Source organism: Theropithecus gelada, chromosome 1 (assembly GCF_003255815.1).
Source record: "Theropithecus gelada isolate Dixy chromosome 1, Tgel_1.0, whole genome shotgun sequence".
Taxonomy (NCBI): Eukaryota; Metazoa; Chordata; class Mammalia; order Primates; family Cercopithecidae; genus Theropithecus; species Theropithecus gelada.
The window spans coordinates 53,993,024-54,015,503 of record NC_037668.1 but is presented as its reverse complement, the minus strand read 5'-3'; the positions used below and the strand labels follow the sequence as shown (position 1 = coordinate 54,015,503).

Genomic DNA, 22,480 nt, shown 5'->3' with positions numbered 1-22,480 from the left:
GGCGTGAGCCACCATACCCAGCCTAGTAACTTTTTATATAATTAAACATTCACCTGTCTTGTGACATGGCAATACTGCTTCTATTTACCCGAGAGAAATATAAACATGTGTCCACACAAAGACTCGTACATAAATGTTTATATTAGCCCAAAACTGGGGGATAAAAAGAATGTCCATCAACAGATGAATGAATTAAACTGTGGCATTTTCATTCAATAGAATACCACTTCAGCAACAACAGAGAATGAGCTATTGACATACAACAAGATTGATGAATCTTCACAGATGTTATGTTGAATGGAAAAAGTCAGACACAAAAAGTATACACTGGACGATTCAATTTTTATTGAGTTCTAGAACAGGCAAAACTAACTTATGGTGACAAAAATCAGAACAGTGATTGCCTCTGGCACCGAAGGAATTGAGAGGGGACACAAGGAATTCTCTGCATAATGAAAACTTTCTATACCTTGAGAGTGGTGTGGGTTTCATACGTGTATGAGTTTGTCCAAACTCATTCAATTGTACTTTTAAAATCTATGCATTTTATTATTTTTATTATTTTTTATTTTTAAATTTACTTATTTATTATTATTATTTTTTGAGACAGAGTTTTGCTCTTGTTGCCCAGGCTGGAGTGCAATGGCACAATCTTGGCTCACCACAACCTCCACCTCCGGGTTCAAGCGATTCTCCTGCCTCAGCCTCCTTAGTAACTGGGATTACAGGCATGCACCACCACTCCTGGTTAATTTTGTATTTTCAGTAGAGACGGGGTTTCTCCATGTTGGTCAGGCTGACCCTCAGGTGATCCGCCCACCTCGGCCTCCCAAAGTGCTGGGATTACAGGCGTGAGCCACCGCGCCCAGCCAATCTATGCATTTTATTGTGTATAAATTAAACCTCAGTATTGTTGCTATAAATACACACGTGGAGTTCCCTCATGGTCTGTCAGTCTGCAGTTAGCAAGATAACCCCTTCTCCCTGAATCATGGGTGATTAACAACCCCAGTTAATCTACAGGCAGCTCATCAGCACCCCCAGGAGGTGAGCTGGTAGTTCAGACTCATCTCCCTAGCAGAGGCCCTCATTGTGACCCCAACCAGTGACCATTCCCAGGCCTTATAGAATGCTGATCTTGTTGGTCTCAGCCAACCAGAAGGATTTTGACCCCTGGGAAGGCCCCTCTATCAAGACACAAAGTGGCCAACTTTGCAGTCAGAGACTTGGGGGTCCAATTCCAGCATCAGGCTTCCTTTAGCACTGTGTGACCTTGGCTAAATCATTTAACCTCTCTGAAGTTCAATGCTCCAGAAAGTCAAGAAGCCAATTGCTCTCATTTTAGTATCTTCTATGTCTGGAACATAAGTTTTTAATTTTTGTGTTTTTTAAATTTTATATATATATGTGTGTGTGTGTGTGTGTGTGTGTGTGTGTGTGTGTGTATGCCTAGTTTATCACCCAGGCTGGAATGCAGTGATGCAATCATGGCTCACTGCAGCCTCAACTTCCCTGGCTCCAGGGATCCTCCCACCTCAGCTTTTCTCAGCTTTCCAAATAGCTGGGACCACAGTCACACCCCACCATGCCTGACTAATTTTTTTGTATTTTTGGTATAAAGGGGGTTTCACCATGTTGCCGAGGCTGGTCTCAAACTCCTGGGCTCAAGCCATACACCTGCCTCGGCCTCCCAAAGTGTTGGGGTTATAGGTCTGAGCTACTGCCCAGCCTGGAATGTTAAGCCTACTGAAAGAACTATTGCACAGTGCTGCGGCAGGACTGCTGTTCTACATGCTTGAAAAGTAAAAGTGTGCCGGGCGCAGTGGCTCAAGCCTGTAATCCCAGCACTTTGGGAGGCCGAGACGGGCGGATCACGAGGTCAGGAGATCGAGACCATCCTGGCTAACACGGTGAAACCCTGTCTCTACTAAAAATACAAAAAAAAAACTAGCCGGGCGAGGTGACGGGCGCCTGTAGTCCCAGCTACTCTGGAGGCTGAGGCAGGAGAATGGCGGGAACCCGGGAGGCGGAGCTTGCAGTGAGCTGAGATGCGGCCACTGCACTCCAGCCTGGGTGACAGAGCCAGACTCTGTCTCAAAAAAAAAAAAAAGAAAAGAAAAGTAAAAGTGTTAGTTATCTGCTCCCCTGGATAAAATGTTTCTTAACATTTAGGAGATCTTGAATTCCTTTGAGAATCTGATGACAAACCCTGGACCCTCTCCTCCCAGGAAGATATACAGGTCGTTTTACATATATCCCCATGCCTGGGATGCCATGGACCCTGAATTAAGATCCCTTGGTTCTGGAGCATCTCATTAGGCCTGAAGGTTCTATCAAGCATTATGGCAACTCAGCCATCATTTTTTCTGGATCTGATCCCTGCCAGAGCCTTTATTCTCATTATTTCTTTGTATCTCCTCCATAACTCTCTGACGATGGTCTGCAGATGAGGGAAATAAGACTTAGGCCAAGTGACTTGCCCAAGATCACATAGTTAGTGATGTCTGCTGTTGAGATTTGACCTCATTTGTGTCTTCTGATCCCAACCCTCACTCACAGAAATCCACAAAGGACCCAGTAGCTGAAATGCTTCCTAATGACTACAGGAATGACTTTGCCCAAGTCCAGGTCTGGTAAGAAGATTCTGCAACAGATGGGTGACCCCAGGCCCATCCTAAGTGCAGGCCTCATGCCCAGCTCCGACATGTGTCATCACCCCTCGGTTTCTCAACTCAGCCCACAGCGGGCGGGGGTGGTGGGGAGCAGACGAAGGGAAGAGAAACAGAGGAAATTATAAAAAGAAGTCTCAGACTGAGTCATAAACATGAGTTATAACTCAGAGAGAGATTCTGGAAAGAGAGAAAAGGTCATCAAGAAAGGGCTCCCTCTTTTCATGGGGCAAGGATGCTTAAATGAGCTGACCTGTCCGGGTTCTGGATATGATTCCTTCTACTTAAAACGGTGGGAAGGCAGGGCGCGTTGGCTCAGACCTGTAATCGCAGCACTTTGGGAGGCCGAAGCAGGAGGATTACTTGAGCCCAGGAGTTCAAGACCAGTCCAGGCAACATGGCGAGAACCCATCTCTACAAAAAAATAAAATAATAAAATAAAACAAAAATTAGCCAGGCATGTTGGTCCGTGCCTGTGGTCTAAGCTACTGAGGAGGCTGAAGTGGGAGGATTGCTTGAATCTGGGAGGTTGAGGTTACAGTGAGCCGTGATCATACCACTGCACTCCAGCCTGGGTGACAAGGCAGAATAAGACCCTGCCTCTAAAAAATAAATAAAGGAATAATATGAGTAAATCAAGGTAGAGAGATTAAATGGCTCGCCCAAGGTCCACAAGCAAGTGGTCAAAGTTGAATTGTAAGCCAGGACTGTTTGTCCCTCAAGAAAAAAGTTAAATAACAAAACCAGGACAGCCTAACCCCAGGTCTGTACTTAACCACACTACTCTAGCCTGCTTCCCACGTCCTCGTGTTGTTTGCTTATAACTGAGCAGCTCTGTACACACTTCACACGCTCTCCCCTTTATTTTATTATTTTATTTTTAAATTTTGAGACTTCAGAGTCTCACTCTGTCACCCAGGCTGGAGTGCAGTGGCGCGATCTTGGCTCACTGCTGTCTCTGCCTCTCAGGTTCAAGCGATTCTTGTCTCAGCCTCACGAATAGCTCGGATTACAGGCACTTGCCACCTCGCCTGGCCAATTTGTCTGTGTGTGTGTGTGTTTAGTATAGATGGGGTTTCACCATGTTAGCCAGGCTGGTCTCGAACTCCTGGCCTCCAATGATCCGCCAGCTTCAGCCTCCCAAAGTGCTGGGATTACAGGCATGAGCCACCGTGCCCAGCCAACACCCTCTCCTTTAATGCTCACTATCACCCTGTTTGACAGTTGAAAAGTAAGAATAGTGAAGCAACTTGCCCAAGGTCACACAGCAGGTCAGCATTAGGGCTGGGGTATGACCTCCGGTCTGTCTAGCTCTGCCTGTTCCCATTACCCACTGCTGCCTTCACAGGTGAGTGGGGCAGGAGCTGAGGTGGGAGGGAAAAGGTGGGGGCCACTGCAAAGGCCCTGGAGGATGATGGCCCACGAGGGCCTCCTGCTCACTTCTCTGGGTCTTTCCCTCTCCTTGGCTTAGCCTTAGTACCACTCCTTTGCCTGCCACCTGCAGCTACCTCCACTGGGGGTGGGGTGCTCATGTAGATCTCTCTCCTGCTTCTGTTGAATCATTTCTCCCTTGGGTCCCCAGGAGTTAGTGGGAACCCCCCACAAGAAGTGGAAGCTACTCAGAAGTCGTCAGTTCAAAGTGGAGGAACTTTCCAACTGTGTGGGGGACTGCCTTGTGATGTGGTGGATTCTCCATCGCTGGTGGTATTCGAACAGAAAGTGGAAACCCTCTGTGGGAGATTCTTATAGTGGGTGGGGGTTGAGTCTAGGCCTTTAGAGCCCTTCTGACTGTGAGATTTTATGAGTCACTGTGGGAAGAGATTTAGCCTGTGCACCAGGGTTGAATAGTAGGACACATATGAGCTTGGAGCCAGATACGCCTCAGTTCAAAACCTGGCTGAGCCACTTCCTTGCTTGGGGATTGTGGGCAAGTGTCCTCCCTTAGCCTCAGTTTCCTTGTCATAAAATGGAAATTGTAGGCTGGGTGCAGTGGCTCACGCCTGTAATCCCAGCACTTTGGGAGGCCGAGGCAGGTGGATCACGAGATCAGGAGTCCAAGACCAGCCTGGCCCACATAGTGAAACCCTGTCTCTACTAAAAATACAAAAATTAGCTGGGTATGGTGGTACGCACTTATAGTCCCAGCTACTTGGGAGAGTGAGGTAGGAGAATCATTTGAACCCGGGAGGCAGAGGTTGCAGTGACTCGAGACTGTCCCATTGTACTCCAGCCTGAGTGACCAAGTGAGACTCCATCTCAAAAAATAAATAACTAAATAAATAAGTAATGGAAATTGTAGTGCCTCCCTCATTAGATTGCTTTGTGTATTAGGGATGATGTGTATACTCTGCCTGGTTAAAGAAGGAACTCAAGACCTTGTGCCTACCATGGCCAATGAACAAATGACCAATCACTGATGGGTGTGTTCTTTGTGGCCTTTCATTACAGGGTGAGTGAGTGAATTAAATCCATGTGTTAACCAAGGTGCTAACTGGTTTAATTATTTAACATATGTAGGAAACCAGCCTTTTCTTTATGGGGGCCTGAAGTAATCATGGAAAACATGATACATAAGTGGGTAAAATGCAAAAAATGCTCAGGGATTTTGATGTCTGTACCAACAACTGAGAATCTGAGTCCCCTACCCAAAGGGGACATGTGAGATCATCTAAACAGTCCCCTAAGGGAAGAGGAATCTCCTGTAAGACCTCAACACGTCATTAGTGCTCTGCGTGTGCAGCACAGGTGGTGGGAACTCTCTACCTTCTGAGAATGTCTGTAGGAAACTCCCCAAATTCCCCATCTTGTTTTCTACACCTTGCCAGCTGGGAAATAGAACTTTCCAACTGTGTCCTCTAATTGACACCAGAACCCAATGTTATGGGAACTTTATGATCACCTGGCTGGCTGAGGGGAAGGGTCATCACCAGACAGATCTGTGGAACGTGGAACTAGGTCTTGGGCATTTTCAGAAGCAGAGAGGCTGGACAGCACACCAGTGAAGTGTGAGTTTCAGAAACACAGATTTCGATTTGAGTCCTGCTCTGCCTCTTAGCTGGGTACTCGAGCAAGTCATTTAATTTCCGATCCTCAATTTTCTTGTGTGTGAAATTATCACATCTCCCTCATAATGAGGATCAAATGAAATAAAGCAAGGAAAGCACTTGGTGCCCAGCACTCCATCATGAGCATTTGATTGATAGATGGGAGCCACTATTTTATGGGAGGGGACATTCTGAAGGGTGAGTGCTCAGGGGTTGTTATCTGGGCATTAAAGGGAAGGGTGGCCAGCCTGGGCAACATAGCGAGACCCTGTTTCTAAAAAAGAAAATAAATTAGCTGGCTATGGTGGCGCACACCTGTAGTCCCATCTTGTTAGGCTGAGGTGGGAGGATCACTGGAACCCGTGAAGCAGAGGTTGCAGCAAGCTTGGGTGACAGAACAAGACTCTCAAAAAAAAGGAAGAGTGACTGTGGAACTTGGGGACATGAGGATTGATCATTTGTTTTCCCAAGCTGGGTTATTGCTATTAGTGTTTTTTTTTTTCTTATTTAAAATATTTATTCCTAGGGAGCATAGATTCAAGTTGCCCTGAATATACACTCCCATTAGTTGGTTTAAAAAACATTTTTACTTTTTTTTTCTTTAAATAGAAACAGGGTCTTGGGTCTTACTACATTGCCCAGAATGGTCATGAACTCCTGGCCTCAAATGATACTCCTGCTTTGGCCTCCCAAAGTGCTGCAACTATAAGCATGATCCACCATGCCCGGCCTATTAGTGGGTTTTGTCCAGGCAGTCAGCACTCAGAGAGGAAAGTTCCTACTGGAGGTGCTGGTGGCTGGGCACTGCCTTTCTGGAGTCCAGTGAGTTCTTGGGGGACTGTCCCGACCTGTGAAAACTATCATAAGCCCAATTGCAAAGCTTTTTACCTTCCTAAACACATTCATATTCACACACTCATTTGATCTTCGGGTAAGGCTGTGAGGTGGGCAGGAATTATCCCCATTTAGCAAGTGCAGAAACTGAAGCCCATAGAGGTGAAGTATTAGGGTTTTGGGGTTTGGCTGCTGAGAAACCTAGGGACTCCCACGCCACCCACCCATCCACCACCATTTCCTGGTTCTTGAATCTTCCCTCAGGTGCCTGGGGCAAGACACTAACTGCTCAATGCCTCAGAGCACCAGCTTCCCTTCCACCCCAGATGCCTTTCCAGGTTCCAGCTCTGTGCTTCCCCCAGCACCATCAAGTCCGCTCTCGTTCACTCACCCATTCAACAAACACTAGCTGAGGACCAAAAAACTGTGCGCCAGGTGCACAGGATATGGAATGAACAAAGCACAGCCCACACCCTCAGGTTCACAGACTAGTGGGGAGAAAACACATCATCAGCTGTTTCCAAAAGTGTGGTATACACAGAAATGGGGCATGGAGGGGGGTCTGGGGACCCCAAAGGAAAGTCACCACAGTTTGGGGTGTCCTAGTTGGCTCCCTGGAGGTGTCATTTGAATTTTCCTAAAGGATGAGAAATTAGTGGGGCACATGTGGCAGCAGAATCCAGCGGAGGCAGAAGCATGGCAGGTTTGGGTCTTGTGAGCAGTTTGGGGACAAGTTACAGAGCTGACACTGGGGTCTTGGTGGGGCCAGATCACACAGGACACTGAATTCAAGTGAGGATGCCTCAGCTCTATCTTGTAAACAGTGAGGAGTCACTTCAGGGCAGATGCTGGGTCAGATTTGTGATTGTAAATGGAGGATGTTGGGGACACAAAAGTCTGCATTTAGTAGGCTACTGAAAGAACAAAAATATGAGAAGGGCAGGGAGGATGGAGAGGCGGGGATGGATCCTCCAAATATTTAGGAAACAGAATTGATGGTGCCAGGATGCAGAAGTTGGGGGAAGGAGGCAGGGTGATGCTCAGGATTCCAGCTGGGTGATGGGGTCCAGGGGAGACAACCCTGGGTGATGGGTGGGACAGGAAATGTTGGTTCCAAGATAAGGAAACCAAGTCTCCAATAAGTGAAACACACAGGACGTGGGTTGGGGCTAAGTACCACATAAGTGTCACTGGTTGCACAGGAGGACTTCTGAGCCCATGGGGCCCCAACAGCACCCTCTTTGCTCCTGTGGGGAGGCTGCCAGGCTTCGAATCTGTACACTTAAGCCAGCTCCAAAACTTAGCTGCTGTTATCAGAATCTTCTTCCATCATAACAGGACTTATTCACCTCTAAGGCCCTGGCTTTCTAAAATCTGTAAAGTGGGGAGGCTAGAAGTAATGGAAACCAAGGCCTGGTTCATAAGGCTTGGAATCTTGCCAGTCTGGGGGTGGGGGGGTCGTCTGGTTGTCATCCCTGAGTCTCCCTTGCTGGTGCTCCAGGGCTCAGCACAGGCATCCCCTGACCCCCTCGTCTTTGCTCAGTCCCTAGAACAGCACTTCTCAAGCTTTAATATGCATAGAAATCACATGTAGACTTTGTTATAACATAGATTTCTATTAACCAGGTCTGGGGACGGGCCTGAGATTCAGCGCTTCTACTCAGCTCCCAGATGATGCTGATGCTGCTGGTCCATGGACCACACTCTGAGAAGCCCCGTCTCTTGGCTTTGCAAACTTTCTCCAAGCTAATGACTCCCAAATTTATCTTTCCAGTCCAGATCTCTCCCTAGAACTTCAACTTCTAATTTTCCATTTGGATTTTTTTTTTTTTTTTTTTTTTGAGACGGAGTCTCGCGCTGTCGCCCAGGCTGGAGTGCAGTGGCGCGATCTCGGCTCACTGCAAGCTCCGCCTCCCGGGTCCACGCCATTCTCCTGCCTCAGCCTCCTGAGTAGCTGGGACTACAGGCGCCCACCACCGCGCCCGGCTAATTTTTTGTATTTTTAGTAGAGACGGGGTTTCACTGTGGTCTCGATCTCCTGACCTTGTGATCCGCCCGCCTCGGCCTCCCAAAGTGCTGGGATTACAGGCGTGAGCCACCGCGCCCGGCCTTTTTTTTTTTTGAGACAGAGTTTTACTCTTGTTGCCCAGGCTGGAGTGCAATGGTGCGATCTCAGCTCACCGCAACCTCGGCCTCCTGGGTTCAAGTGATTCTCCTGCCTCAGCCTCCCAAGTAGGCATGCGCCACCACGCTTGGCTAATTTTGTATTTTTTTTTATTTAGTAGAGACGGGGTTTCTCCACGTTGGTCAGGCTGGTCTCAAACTCTCGACCTCAGGTTATCCACCTGCCTCAGCCTCCCAAAGTGCTGGGATTACAGGCATGAGCCACCATGCCCTGCCATTTGGATATTTAAAAGTTACTTTCCACAGAGCTCTAAAAATTTTCCTCAAATCTACTCCTCTCCAATGCTTCCCCCAAAACTCTTTCCCCTAAAATCTAGAAAATATCCTTGAATCTCCTGTTTCTCTTATCCTCTACATGCAAACTGCCAGCAAGTGCTATCTACTTTACCTCCAGAGCATATCCTGACCCCATCCACTCCATCCCTATCTCCACTCCACCACCCTAGTCCAAGCCACCTCATCTCTTGCCTGGGCTACTGCAGTAGCCACCAACCTGGTCACCCTGCTTCCCTCCTGCCTCCCCACCTCACTGCAAATTATCTACAGAGCAGCTGGAATGATCTTTTATTTTTTTGAGACAGTCTCGCTCTGTTGCCGGTGGTGTGATCGCGGTTCACTGCAACCTCTGCCTCCCAGGTTCAAGCAATTCTCATGCCACAGCCTTGCGAGTTGCTGGGACTACAGGCGTGCACCACCACCCCCAGCTAATTTTTGTATTTTTAGTAGGGAGAGTTTCGCCATGCTAGCCAGGCTGGTCTTGAGCTCCTGACCTCAAGTGATCTGCCTGCCTCGGCCTCCCAAAGTGGTGGGATAACAGGTGTGAACCACCGCATCTGGCCCAGAGGGATCTTTTAAAAATGTGAATCAAATCATGATCAAATCATGTCACTTTCCTGCCTAAATTATTTTAGGAGCTTGCACCTCACTCAGGATTAAACACACACTTAATCCTGGCCTACAATGCCTAGCACAACTAGTTTCTGCCTCCTCTCCCGCCTCATCTTGGGCGAACGCCTGGCTCTGGGGGTCACAGCTACATCAGCCTCCTCTCATCCCTGAGCACACCAAGCCTGTTTCCCCCTCATGGACTTTGTCCTGCCTGCCCTCTGCCTCCCAGTCTTGGCTGACCCCTTCTCACCATTCAGATCTCAGCTCCTGGGTTACCTCCCCAGAATGGCCTTCCCTGACCACCCAATTTCTCACCCAAGTTTAATTCCGCACATGTCTTCTCAGTAGCTGACCTTGGCTTGTTAAGTGTCCATCTCCCCTACTGGGAGGTAAGACCCCTGGACACAATGGCCTTGTTCTGTACCTGGTTCATCAGCATCCAGTACAGGGCCAGAATGGGTGCTCAGAAAATACTGCATGAGAAAATGTCATTCCCCAACTTGAGCCTGTTTCCCCATCTATAAAACAGGGATACACTTTGGGAGGCTGAGATGGGCGGATCACGAGGTCAGGAGATCGCGACCATCCTGGCTAACACGGTGAAACCCCGTCTCTACTAAAAAAAACAAAAAACTAGCCGGGCGAGGTGGCGGGCGCCTGTAGTCCCAGCTACTCGGGAGGCTGAGGCAGGAGAATGGTGTAAACCCAGGAGGCGGAGCTTGCAGTGAGCTGAGATCCGGCCACTGCACTCCAGCCTGGGCGATAGCGAGACTCCGTCTCAAAAAAAAAAAAAAAAAAAAAAAAAACAGGGATAATACAGAGCATCTACCTCACAGGGTCAAGATTAAATGAGATATTCATGTGAGGCCCAGGCATAGTACCTGGCACTTGGTCACCAGTGGCTAGTAACACTGTTATCAATACCATAATGGAATCCCCTGGCAGGGACGCGTGGGCCAGACCAGCAGGATTCCCACACACTCCCCAGATGACCTGGTTCCAAGCAGCTGGGCTAATTGGCCCTGGCCCATTTTCTGTCACTGCCAATGTCTTCAACATCCAATAGCAGAGAGAGGGTAAATTCAGGGATGAACAGTGGAGGAGAGCATGCTTCAACTCAACAGTTTATTAGAAAGGCCATGGACAGATGAACCCTGAGTAACCAGCAGAGGAAGAAATGAAAAAAGCCCCTGTCCCTCATGGCCCACCCACTGGCCTCCCGTGAACTCTGTCCTGTTGCCAACCCCAAAAGAAGTCAGCCAAAAAGTGCTTTCCACATCCTCTCTCTGGGGCTGCCCAGCCTGACCACAGGGGATCCACTGGTGGGGCCGAGGTGGATGCTGGTGCCTGAAGCTGGAAGCCAGCAGGGCAAGAGTCCCCTCCTGTAGCAGGAAGTGGTTCTAGAACTCCCAGCAGAACAGAACGGAAAAGGAGCTGACTGGGGATAGAATGAGTTCTAATAACCAGCCAGAGGCTCTGAGAGAGGTGACACTGGACTGTCTCGGAGGTGTGTGCAGATGGCTACAGATGGCCAATCGTGGGGGTCCCCAGGGTGGGATCCCAAAGCTGCTCTAAAGAGTCTCAGAGAGCCTCAGTGTGACTCAGTTCCCCTCCTTGGGCCGCAATGGCTGTTTCTGCTCCCAGAAAGGCAAATGGATCTTGTAAAAATCCATGGTGGTTGATGCCATTTTTTCCATAAAAAAAGAGTTTGTACAGTGAATCGCTTTCCACCAGCAGAGCCTGAGCCGAGAAGAGTCCATCCTGGGGAAGGAGAAGGCACTTCTCACACCCTCACTAGGGGTGTTCTGGGCTGGCGGCTTCCCCGGCCCCTCGGGTTCCAGCTCCCTCTGGCCCTGTGGCTCCGGCCTGCTCCCTCTGGGAAGCATGCTGCCTCCGTCAAGCTAGCACTGCCCTGCGGCCTGAATGCCCTGGTGCCTCACAGGGTGGTGGATGGCAACTTCCTCACTCGCCGCTGGGCCAGGATGGATGACTCGATGGGCTTCAGCTGGGGGGTGGGCTTGGAGCTGTTGAGTGCCGAGTATGTGGCAGCCATGGCTCCCTGAAAGAGAAGCGGGGAGGTCAGTTCATAATGGTGGGAGATGTAGTGGGGAGGGGATGCATGCCCCAAGGGTAGGCCAGCCCCGCTCAGTGTTCCACAGCCCACTGTTTTTTGTTTTGTTTTATTTTTGTTTTTAGACAGGCAAGGTTGGAGTGCAGTGGCACGATCTTGGCTCGTCGCAACTTCCGCCTCCTGGGTTCAAGCGATTCTCCTGCCTCAGCCTCCCAAGTAGCTGGGATTACAGGTACCCGCTACCACGCCCAGCTAATTTTTGTATTTTTAGTAGAGACAGCGTTTCACCATGTTGGCCAGGCTGGTCTTGAACTCCTGACTTCAGGTGATCCACCTGCCTCAGCCTCCCAAAGTGCTGGGATGTTACAGGCACCTGCCACTGCACCAGGCTAATTTTTGTATTTTTAGTAGAGATGGGGTTTCACCATCTTGGCCAGGCTGGTCTTGAACTCCTGACTTCAAGTGAACCACCCGCCTTGGCCTCCCAAAATGCTGGGATTACAGGCGTGAGCCACCGCGCCCAGCCCCATAGCCCACTGTTTTGTTTTTTGTTTGTTTGTTTGATTTTTGAGATGGAGTCACTTTGTCACCCAGAGTGGAGCGCAGTGGCACAATCTTGGCTCACTACAACCTCCGCCCCCTGGGTTCAAGCGATTCTCCTGCCTCAGCCTCCTGAATGGCTGGGATTACAGGAGCCTGCCACCACGCCTGGCTGATTTTTGTATTTTTAGTAGAGATGGCATTTCACCATCTTGGTCAGGCTGGTCTTGAACTCCTGACCTCGTGATCCACCCTCCTCGGCCTCCCAAAGTGCTGGGATTACAGGCGTGAGCCACCGCGCCCAGCCTAGCCCACTGTTAATCCAGCCTCAGTGGTCCTTTATGGTCATGGGTCCAACCCCCTTAAGACTGGAGGGTTCAGAGGTCAGCAGCTGTGTCTTCCAGAGGACTGGGGGCCGTGAATGCACCGTGACACTGTAGTGTGTTAAGCTCCCTGACAGCAGGGCTGTGTCTTCTTCTCCTATGTTCCACCTCATGGTGCTCCGTACAGACATGGAATTGCCTGGCTCTGCCACAAGTCCCTGACCGTGCCACCTTGGGCTGACCCCCTAGATGCCCAGCAGCCCAAGGGTGGCCATACCTTCACAAGCTGTAGGTCCTGGTGGGACAGCTGGCTTTGGGGAAGCTTGTCTTTCTGGGTGACCCATGGATGCTGCAGAACCTGCTTAGCTGTGAGGCGCTGGTGGGGATCCACGTGTAGCATCTTGGACACCAGGTCCTGGGGACACAGTGGGCAAGGGGGTGGTGGGAGGGCTGCAGGGGAGCAGGCCCCTAATGGGACACAGGAGGGTAACCATCTTCTGCTAGCTCCCGCCTGAACCCTTGCAGCAGCCCCTGGGATCCATTCTCCACTCTGCTCCAGGGCTCCCCGCACATAGTCAAGGTTCCTGTCTCTGGGCCTTCGCTGCTCTAGGCCCTTTGTCCTGGAACACCCTTCCATTTCTCCTTTGCCTTCAAAAAGCCATGTGGGAAGGTGGGAAAAGCCTCAGGTTTGGGCTCAGATAGATCAGGTTCAAAACCTGCCTTTTGCACTCATCAAGTGAGTGCCTTGGGCAAGTTTCTTAAACTCTCTGAGCCTCAGTTTCCCTGCTGAGAAATAGGAATAACCACTCCCTGCCTCACAGGTTGATGTGAGGTGGCCGTACAGAGAGGGTTCAACTCTGTCTGGCATACAGGTTCCCAATAACCAAACACTGTTGCTAATACTGAAAGCTCACATGCTACTTCCTCCAAGGAGGCTCTGCGTGGCATGGCCAATTGCTCTGCTCTGTGTCTCCACGGTCCACACCCTTGGCCAAGAGGGTCGGCCTATCTGTGCCTCCAGGCATCTTTGCTCCTTGTGTGCAAACTAGGTAGCATCCCTCACTACACTAGGCTTCCACAAGGCCCGGACCGATGATGCAGCCCTGGGCCCAGAATGAGAAGGGCCAATAAATGATCACCAAGTTACCCCAACAAGGTGCGGGGATGGTGGTGGTCTGCCTGGGAATCTTCCACTTGGAGAAATACAGCACCAGGGATTTGTGGAACATCCACTTGGAGAAATGAGGCTGTTCATGAACTGCTGAAAAGCCCTGGGATGGGACCCTGCCTCCCTCCTCCAAATAAGCCCACACAAGTGGTACAGACTCACCTTGGCTGTCTCTGAAACTGTGTTCCAGTTTCCCCCACTGAGGGTAAACTTCCCACTGCCGATCCGAGTTAGGATTTCCTCTGGTGTGTCACTGGGACCATTGGCAAATGGAGTGTACCTGCAGAAAAGCCCCCACGGACTGGGTACAGACTCTGGCCTCCATCCTGGAGCTGGGGGAGACTGTCTCCCCCTCAGATGGGGTACTCCCAAGGTAGAGCTCCCAGAGGCAGGAGCAAGTCTCTATTTCCAGACCATCCTGAGTCAGAGCTGGCTGAGCCATTCCTATCAGACAAGCACCGCCCAGCCCAAACGCTAGGGCTACAGGAGTGGGGAAGGGTCCAGGCCAGGGGCACTCACCCCGCCAGCATGGTGTAGAGCAGAATGCCCAGGCTCCAGATGTCACAGCCTTCATCATAACCCTGGCGCTTCAGCACCTGGCAACAGGGCAGGGGAGGTGGTCAGTCTGGAGGGCAGTAGAAAGTCACCACAGATGTTTCCTGCTACTCCCCTCAAGGGCAGGACAAGGGTCCCAGGCACAGGCTAGATCTCCCCTTGCCAGCTGGGCCAAGGTCACAGAGACTCGAGTCCTGGCCAATGTGGGGCCTCTAGGAGGGGGCACAAGGCCTCCAGTTCCCCCTCACTCTTACAGCTGAGGAGGCCGCGCCACTCACCTCCGGCGCCACGAAGTTGGCTGTGTAGCAAGGTGTCATGAGGAGCCCATTCTCAGCCCGCAGCTGTTTGGCAAAACCAAAGTCACAGATGCGCAGGCACTCGGGATTCCCGGACTCGTCCACATACAGGATGTTGCTGGGCTTCAGGTCCCTGTGCACAACCTACGGGCAGGAGCTGGGGTCAGTTCTCAGTGTGGGGAGGTGGCCAGTGGCCCAGGTCAGCTGCCAGGGATGAGAAAGTTACCCAGACAGGACGAGTGCACAGACCTGGCATCCAAGAGAAGGGGAGGGGCTGAAATGAGGGTCTTATTGCTGCTGCTACTGAGTCTGTGTAGGTGTCCACAGGTAGCTCTAAGTTAACCTGTCCAAAACTGAACTCCCAGTTCTCCCCTAAAACCTACTCATCACATTATCTTACCTTGTGGCAACTCCATCCTTCCTACTACTTAGGTCAAAATCTTAAAAGTCTTTTTTTTTTTTTTTTTTTTGAGACAGTCTCCCTCTATCGCGCAGGCTGGAGTGCAGTGGCACGATCCCAGCTCACCGCAGCCTCTGCCTCCCAAGCTCAAGCAATTCTCCTGCCTCAGCCTCTCAAGTAGCTGGGATTACAGGCACCCACTGCCATACCTGGCTGATTTTTGTATTTTTAGTAGAGATGGGGTTTCACCATGTTGGCCAGGCTGGTCTCAAACTCCTGACCTCAAGTGATCTGCCCGCCTCAGCCTCCCAAAGTGCTAGGATTACAGGTGTGAGCCACCATGCCCGGCCCTATTTTCCTTATCTTTAGAATCTAAGGATACACTGCTTTACTTTTATCTGTAGCATTTCCCTACTTAACATAATATTTAATTTGCTTTCTGAGTCTGCCCACTAGAATGTAAGCTCCATGAGTGTTTTGCTCACTGCTGTATCCCAGCACTCAAACTAGCTCCTAGTACATGTCAGGTATTCAATAAATATCTGTTGAATGAATGGATGAATGACACTGCTGAGGCCATAAGCAAACGGCTATCTTCTGGGGCCATTTGCTCATCTGTAACTTGAGGGGGCTGAACCACCCCACAGTTCATTCTTCTCCTCCTCCCACTCTGTAAGGCTTTGTTTTGTTTTGTTTTGTTATGTTTTGTTGTGAGACAGGGTCTGTGTTGCCCAGGCTGGAGTACAGCAGCATGATTCATGGCTCACTGCAGCCTCAACCTCTGAGCTCAAGTGATCCTCCCACCTCAACCTCCCGAGTAGCTGGGACTAGAGGCGTGTGCCACCACACTCAGCTAATTTTTAAAACACTTTTTGCAGAGACAGGGTCTCGCTATGTTGCCCAGGCTGTTCTTGAACACCTGGGCTCAAGTGATCCTCCTGCCTGGGCCTCTCAAAGTGCTGGGATTACAGGTGTGAGTAACTGTGCCTGGCCTGTACAGTTCCATTCATAGTCAATCCTCTATCAATTACCAATACTTCTCAGATCTCTAACCCTAGTCCAGAACTTTCCTGAGTTTTGGCTCATAAATCCAGCTGCCTACCACACGGCAACCACTGGATGTTCCACAGAGCCTCAAACTCAAACACATCACACACTAAACTCCTCATGTTCTCATCTTCCTGCTCCTCCTCCCCTAAGCTAATGCCCAGAAACCTCCCTGGGCGTTGTCAAAAAACCGTTGAAGGCTCCCTACCTGCAACATAAAGTCCAAAGTCCCTACCCTGACATGGGAGGCACAGCCATCATCTGTACCAGCCTCACTGTCCACTGCATCCCTCAGGTCCCCTGAGTTCAGGCCACCAGGGGCTCCTTCGGTAACGATCATAACCCTACGTCTGTGGAATGCCCGTTCACCTTCAGCACCCAGTGCACGGCCTAGCACAGAGCAAATGCTAAGTGAATTTTGTGCAATGAATGAACAAATCACACCTCTGAAACACAGAGACAGACACCTTGAAGGTTAGATTAGTAGAGTTTTGCAGGCTAGTTGGTTTTATTCAGATAGTCCTTTCATAGTCTCAGTTGATCCCCAAGCCCTCCAGCAGTGCCTGTGGAGCCCATGGAGAAGGTAGATATGGCCCAGTACAGTCCACCTCCATAGGGAGAAGAGTGCCAGGTAGATGAGGGGGAAAGGGCCACACTGTTAGGGTGGCCCCAGCAATGCACTGTATCCAAGCCTCGGAGAAAGTCCCGTGGGCTCTCTCCTTCAAACACGATCATATGGCCCACAGCACAAGGCCAGGCCCCCAGGAATGTGGACTCTTCCTAGAGGTCAGGGATGCTCAGCTTGGCTGAGGACACCAGCTACGCAAGTAAACTCCCAGTTTACAAAGAACGTTACCAGTCATGATCTCACTGGAGCCACCCACTGCACCTCGGTGGGTGGACAGGAATTACTAGCTCCATTTTACAGAGGAGAAAACCAAGGCTCTGAGAGGACAATTTTCTTTTTCTTTTTGAGATGGAGTCTCGCCAGCGGCATAATCTTGACTCACTGCAACCTCCATCTCCTGGGTTCAAGCAATTCTCATGTCTCAGCTTCCCAGGTAGCTGGAATTACAGGTGTGCACCACCATGCCTGGCTAATTTTTGTATTATAGAGACAGGGTTTCACCCCGTTGGTTAGGCTGGTTTTAAACTCTGGCCTCAAGTGATCTTCCCACCATGGCCTCCTAAAGTGCTGGGATTACAGGTGTGAGCTACTACATCCGGCCTGAGAGGACAACTGACTTGCATGTAAGTTAGAGGCAGAGGCAAGACCAGAACCCAGTTCTGACCTTAATTCCATAGTCTTTCCAGTTTAGTGTGGCACACATGACACTACTGGGACACAGGGATATGGAAGTTGACCTTTTTTTTAATTAATTTTTTTGAGATGGAGTTTCGCTTTTGTTGCCCAGGCTGGAGTGCAATGGCGTGATCTCAGCTCAGTGTAACCTCTGCTTCCCAGGCTCAAGCAATTCTCCTGCCTCAGCCTCCCGAGGAGCTGGGATTACAGGCATCTGCTACCATGCCCAGCTAATTCTTTGTATTTTTAGTAGAGACGGGGTTTCATCATGTTGGCCAGGCTGGTCTCGAACTCCTGACCTCAGGCAATCCACCTACCTCAGCCTCCCAAAGTGCTGGGATTACAGGTTTGAGCTACCACGCCCGGCTCAAGTTGTTGATCTTTTTTCCTACCCTAATACAACATAGAGAAACTACAAATTCCTATAGGAAACTGTCTCACCACTGCCTGTGGTAGAATAGTAGGGATGGTGAGTAGGGGAGGGGAAGCACAGCTTTAAAAAGCCCCACAGGTGATTCTGATACCTGACCCTCAGGAGTGTATGTGGCAGGAGGAAAAGTATAGTCTCACATCTCACTGCACAGAAAATCAACGGGTTGGGCAAGTAATGAGTGAAGCCAGGCAGAGCGGGAACCTCCAAGCAGTTCGCAGAGGGCAGTGGCTACCTGGCTCTGCAGCTGACAGTCGCTACACAGCAACTCGGACCCAGTGTTTTTAGAAGCAGCCAAATTACCAAAGCCTGACTAAACCACACCTCAAATCAAAAAACACTCCTTATCTTGCAGGCCAAACAAAATATATGTGTAGGCTGAATGCAGGCACTGGAGCGATAGGCCGTGACCTCCAGGAGAGTTGGGATTCCAGTCACAGGAAGGAGTCGGGCAGGCCAGGGTGTGAATCCTGGCTTTACCATCCACTCATGGCTGTGTGGTTTTGGGCACGACATTTAACATCTTTAGCCCTCAGTTTCCTCACTTGTAAAATGGGGCTGATAATAGTATTCAACCCCAGGCTTATAGGGAAGGACAGGAATATTTAGCAAGGGGCTTGGGAAATGACAGACATCACAGTAACCCCAGAACTGCCTTGGACTGAACCCCTCTACCATGCTGGATGTTAAGACAGAGTGACTGCTTGTGAAGAAGCACTAGAGACCAGGCCGGGTACCATGGCTCACGCCTGTAATCCCAGCACTTTGGGAGGCCGAGGCAGCAGATCACGAGGTTGGGAGTTTAAGACCAGCCTGACAACATGGAGAAACCCCGTCTCTACCAAAAAATACAAAAGTTAGCCGGGTGTGGTGGCACGCGCCTGTAGTCCCCAGCTAGTCAGGAGGCCGAGGCAGGACAATCACCTGAACCTGGGAGGTGGAGGTTGCAGTGAGCTGAGACTGTGCCATTGCATTCCAACCTGGGCAACAGAGCGAGACTCATCTCAAAAACAAACAAACAAAACCTAGAGACCAGATGCTGTCCAAAGCAGCATAGGCTCTGGGCTGGGTGCAGTGGCTCACACCTGTAATCTCAGCAGTTTGGGAGGCTGAGGTGGGAGAATTGCTTGAGCCCAGGAGTTTGAGGCCAACCTGGGCAACATGGTGAGACCCCATCTCTACAAAAAAAAATTTAAAAATTAGCCAGGTGTGGTGGCACACCTGTAGTCCCAAATATGCGGGCTGCAGGTTGCTGAGGAGGGAGGATCACTTGAGCCTGGGAGGTCAAGGCTGCAGTGAGCCATGATCACGCCACTGTACTCCAGCTGGGGTGACAGAGTGAGACGCTGTCTCAAAAAAAAAAAAAAAAAACAAGAGTTAATATGTAAAGTGCACAGAACCCTGCCTGACCCGTGGAAAGTGGCACGTGGCATTAGCTACCACCAGCAGCAGTGGCAGCAACATCTTCAGGAGCAGCGTGAGAAGATGTGCATTTAGGCACCTGTGACCGGCCAAACAAGAGGCGAAGTTGTTCTAAGTGAATCATCTGGTTAAAGGGAGAAACCCTCTCTATTATAGAGTCCACAACCTTATAGAAACAACATAGAGGGAGACTGGCGACTTACGAAGACTCCATGTATTCAATTATGAACTCCTGCCACGTAAGATGCAAAGGAAAGACAACCAATTTTTAAAAATGGACAAAAGACTTGAAGAGGCATTTCATAAAAGAGGTTGTCCGAATGGCAATAAACATTTGAAGAGGTCCTCAACTTCATTAATCATCAGAAAAATGCAAATTAAAACTACAATGAGCTGGGTACGGTGGTTCACCGCCTACAATCCCAGCACCTCGGGAGTCCCAGGCGGGTGGATCACGAGGTCAGGAGATTGAGACCATCCTGGCTAACATGGTGAAACCCCATCTCTACTAAAAATACAAAAAATTAGCCGGGCATGGTGGCGGGCGCCTGTAGCTCCACCTATTCGGGAGGCTGAGGCAGGAGAATGGCGTGCCGTGAACTCGGGAGGTGGAGCTTTTAGTGAGCTGAGATCACGCCACTGTACTCCAGCCTGGGCGAGCGAGACTCTGTCTCAAAACAAACAAACAAACAAAATTAGCTGGTTGTGGTGGCAGGCACCTATAATCCCAGCTACTTGGGAGGCTGAGACAGGAGAATTGCTTTAACCTGGGAGGCAGAGGTTGCAGTGAGCCAAGACCATGCCATTGCACTCCAGCCTGGGCAAGAAGAGCAAAAATAAATAAATAAATAAAAATAAAAAATAAAATAAATTAAAAAATGGGCAAAATGAACCTATTAGAATTTAGCTTAGGATGGTTATCCTCAGGTGGGGGCCTCTAAGGGAACTGGAAATGCTTTGTTTATTGATCTGGGTACTGGTTACACAGGTGTATTCACTTTTTGAAAATTTATTGACTTGTCCGTCATGATTTGTGCACTTCTCAGTGTTTACGCCATGCTTCAATACAAAGACAATATTCAAACAAACAGGGGTCCCGGTGGACCCTGCTGTCTGGTCATCCCCTTCCCATCCCTCAGCTCCTGTGGGATTCCCAGCTTGCAGACCGCAGCTACTGCTGTCAACAAAGCAACCCAGAGCATCCCCTCCAAATATGTCTACAAGAAGAGCTTCCCATTCCTCATCACCTGCCCCGGTATTAGCAAAGAGCCAGAAACTTTGGAGACACACACACACTCCCAGCTTCGGGAAGGAGACAACTTCCTCCAACAACATCCTCACCAAGTGGTTATCTATACTTGGCAGAAGGGGCTTACTGTCTCTGGAGGCAGCTCCCCTCTTCAGAAAGTTCTTCCTTACTTTGAGCTTCAGGTGACCCATGGGTACACTGGCTTGCCTGTCTTCTAAACCTTCTTAAGTTTAATGAGTACTCACTTAAGAACAAAACAGAAAAAGGAAACACGCTCTCTGACTTGACATGTTTAAATATTAGTCTATTGCACTGGCATTTCAAAAACCAAAGCCACTTCAAACATGACCATTAAAAGCACAGGGGGTAACCAAATTGGAGCTTTGGTTAAGAGGTGAAATTCTTTTTTACGGAATTTCCCCTAAAACATTAGACATAATCAGGCATCGCCACTTTCGCAACCCTAATGAAATACTCGACTCAGGCAAGATTCTGAAAGGATGAAACCATTCGATGAGGATCTTTACAATAAGGAGATGGGACAGTTACCACCTGCCATGGTTAAAGGCGGGCAGCGTGACACTGTGCTCGTGGATGTGATGCACTGAAGTGTACCTCCATAGATTGGATGACCTCAGCCTTCTTTTATTTTTATTTTTATTTTTTATTTGAGACAAGGTTTTGCTCTGTCATCCAGACTGGAGTGCAGTGGTGTGATTTCAGCTCACTGCAACCTCTGCCTCCCAGGTTCAAGCGATTCTCGTGCCTCAGTCACCAGAGTAGCTGGGATTACAGGCATGTGCCACCATGCCCGGCTAATTTCCATATTTTTGGTAGAGATGGGGTTTCACCATATTGGCCAGAGTGGTCTTAAACTCCTGGCCTCAAGTGATCTGCCCACCTTGGCCTCCCAAAGCGCTGGGATTACAGGCAGGAGCCACCATGCTCGGCCCAACCTTACCATCTGGACCTCATTCCCATCCCCCCAAAAAAGCCGAAGCTAATAATGATGTTAGAGCAACTTGCAGTTTACAGGAAATATAAACAATGGAGAAATAATGTAAATGATCCAGAAGGCAGCTGACAGACAAATTCAGAACACGAGACATTCCACAGAACTCATATTCAACATGTCGGTGGCATAAAAAAGGGAGGTCTAACTGTGGAGGCGACATGGGTGTACACATTTAACAAAATTCATCAAAATGTACCCTTGAAATCTACTGTATGCAAATTTTCCTCCAGTTTAAAAAAAAGAAAAGAGGCTGGGTAAGGTGGCTTACGCCTGTAATCCCAGCACTTTGAGAGGCCAAGGTGGGCAAATCACTTGAGCTCAGGAGTTCAAGACCAGCCTGGGCAACAAAGCAAAACCCCATCTCTACAAAAAATACAAAATTAGCCAGGTGTGGTGGTGCGTGCCTGTGGTCCCCGCTATTTGGGAGGCTGAAGTGGGAGGATCGCTTGAGCCCAAGGAGGTCAAGGCTGCAGTGAACTGTGATTGTGTCACTGCATTCCAGCCTAGGCAACAGAGTGAGACCCTGTCTCAAAAAAAAAGGGGAGAGATTTACCAACTGAATGAAATGTGTGGAACTTACAGGTATTCTAATTTCAATAAACCAGTCAAAAAAGACATTTTTGAAAGGACAATAGGGAGCCAGGCATGGTGGCTCACACCTGTAATCCCAGCACTTTGGGAGGCCGAGGTGGGCGGACCACCTGAGGTCAGGAGTTTGAGACCAGCCTGGCCAACATGGTGAAACCCCGTTTCTACTAAAAATACAAAAAATTAGCCAGGCATTCTGACAGGCATCTGTAATCCTAACTACTCGGGAGGCTGAGGCAGGAGAGTCACTTGAACCTGGGAGGCAGATATTGCAGTGAACCAAGATCATGCCATTGCATTTCAGCCTGGGTGACAAGAGCGAGACTTCATCTCCAACAATTAAAAACAAAAACAAAACAAAAAAAAAACAGGACAATACGGGAAATGTGTCTATGGACTGGGTACTATGTGAAAACAAGTTAATAACCTCATACACCAAGACCTGGACTCAGCC

General features: G+C 49.5%; 1 protein-coding gene across 5 annotated transcripts in view; it reads right to left on the bottom strand.

Moving 5' to 3' along the window:
* Window positions 1–10,727: 10,727 nt before the first annotated feature.
* RPS6KA1 (ribosomal protein S6 kinase A1) overlaps window positions 10,728–22,480 on the bottom strand; it is a 45,961-nt gene continuing 34,208 nt past the window's right edge. For 4 of the 5 annotated variants that reach the window (XM_025395327.1, XM_025395344.1, XM_025395336.1 and 1 more), the window contains 5 exons: window positions 14,555–14,716; window positions 14,241–14,317; window positions 13,884–14,001; window positions 12,831–12,968; window positions 10,728–11,678 (listed from right to left, as the gene is read on the bottom strand). In XM_025395327.1, the coding sequence (XP_025251112.1) occupies window positions 11,556–11,678; window positions 12,831–12,968; window positions 13,884–14,001; window positions 14,241–14,317; window positions 14,555–14,716 (618 nt within the window). In that variant the 3' untranslated portion in view covers window positions 10,728–11,555. The remainder of the gene's footprint in view (window positions 11,679–12,830; window positions 12,969–13,883; window positions 14,002–14,240; window positions 14,318–14,554; window positions 14,717–22,480) is intronic. The other variant, XM_025395310.1, reaches the window with a different exon arrangement.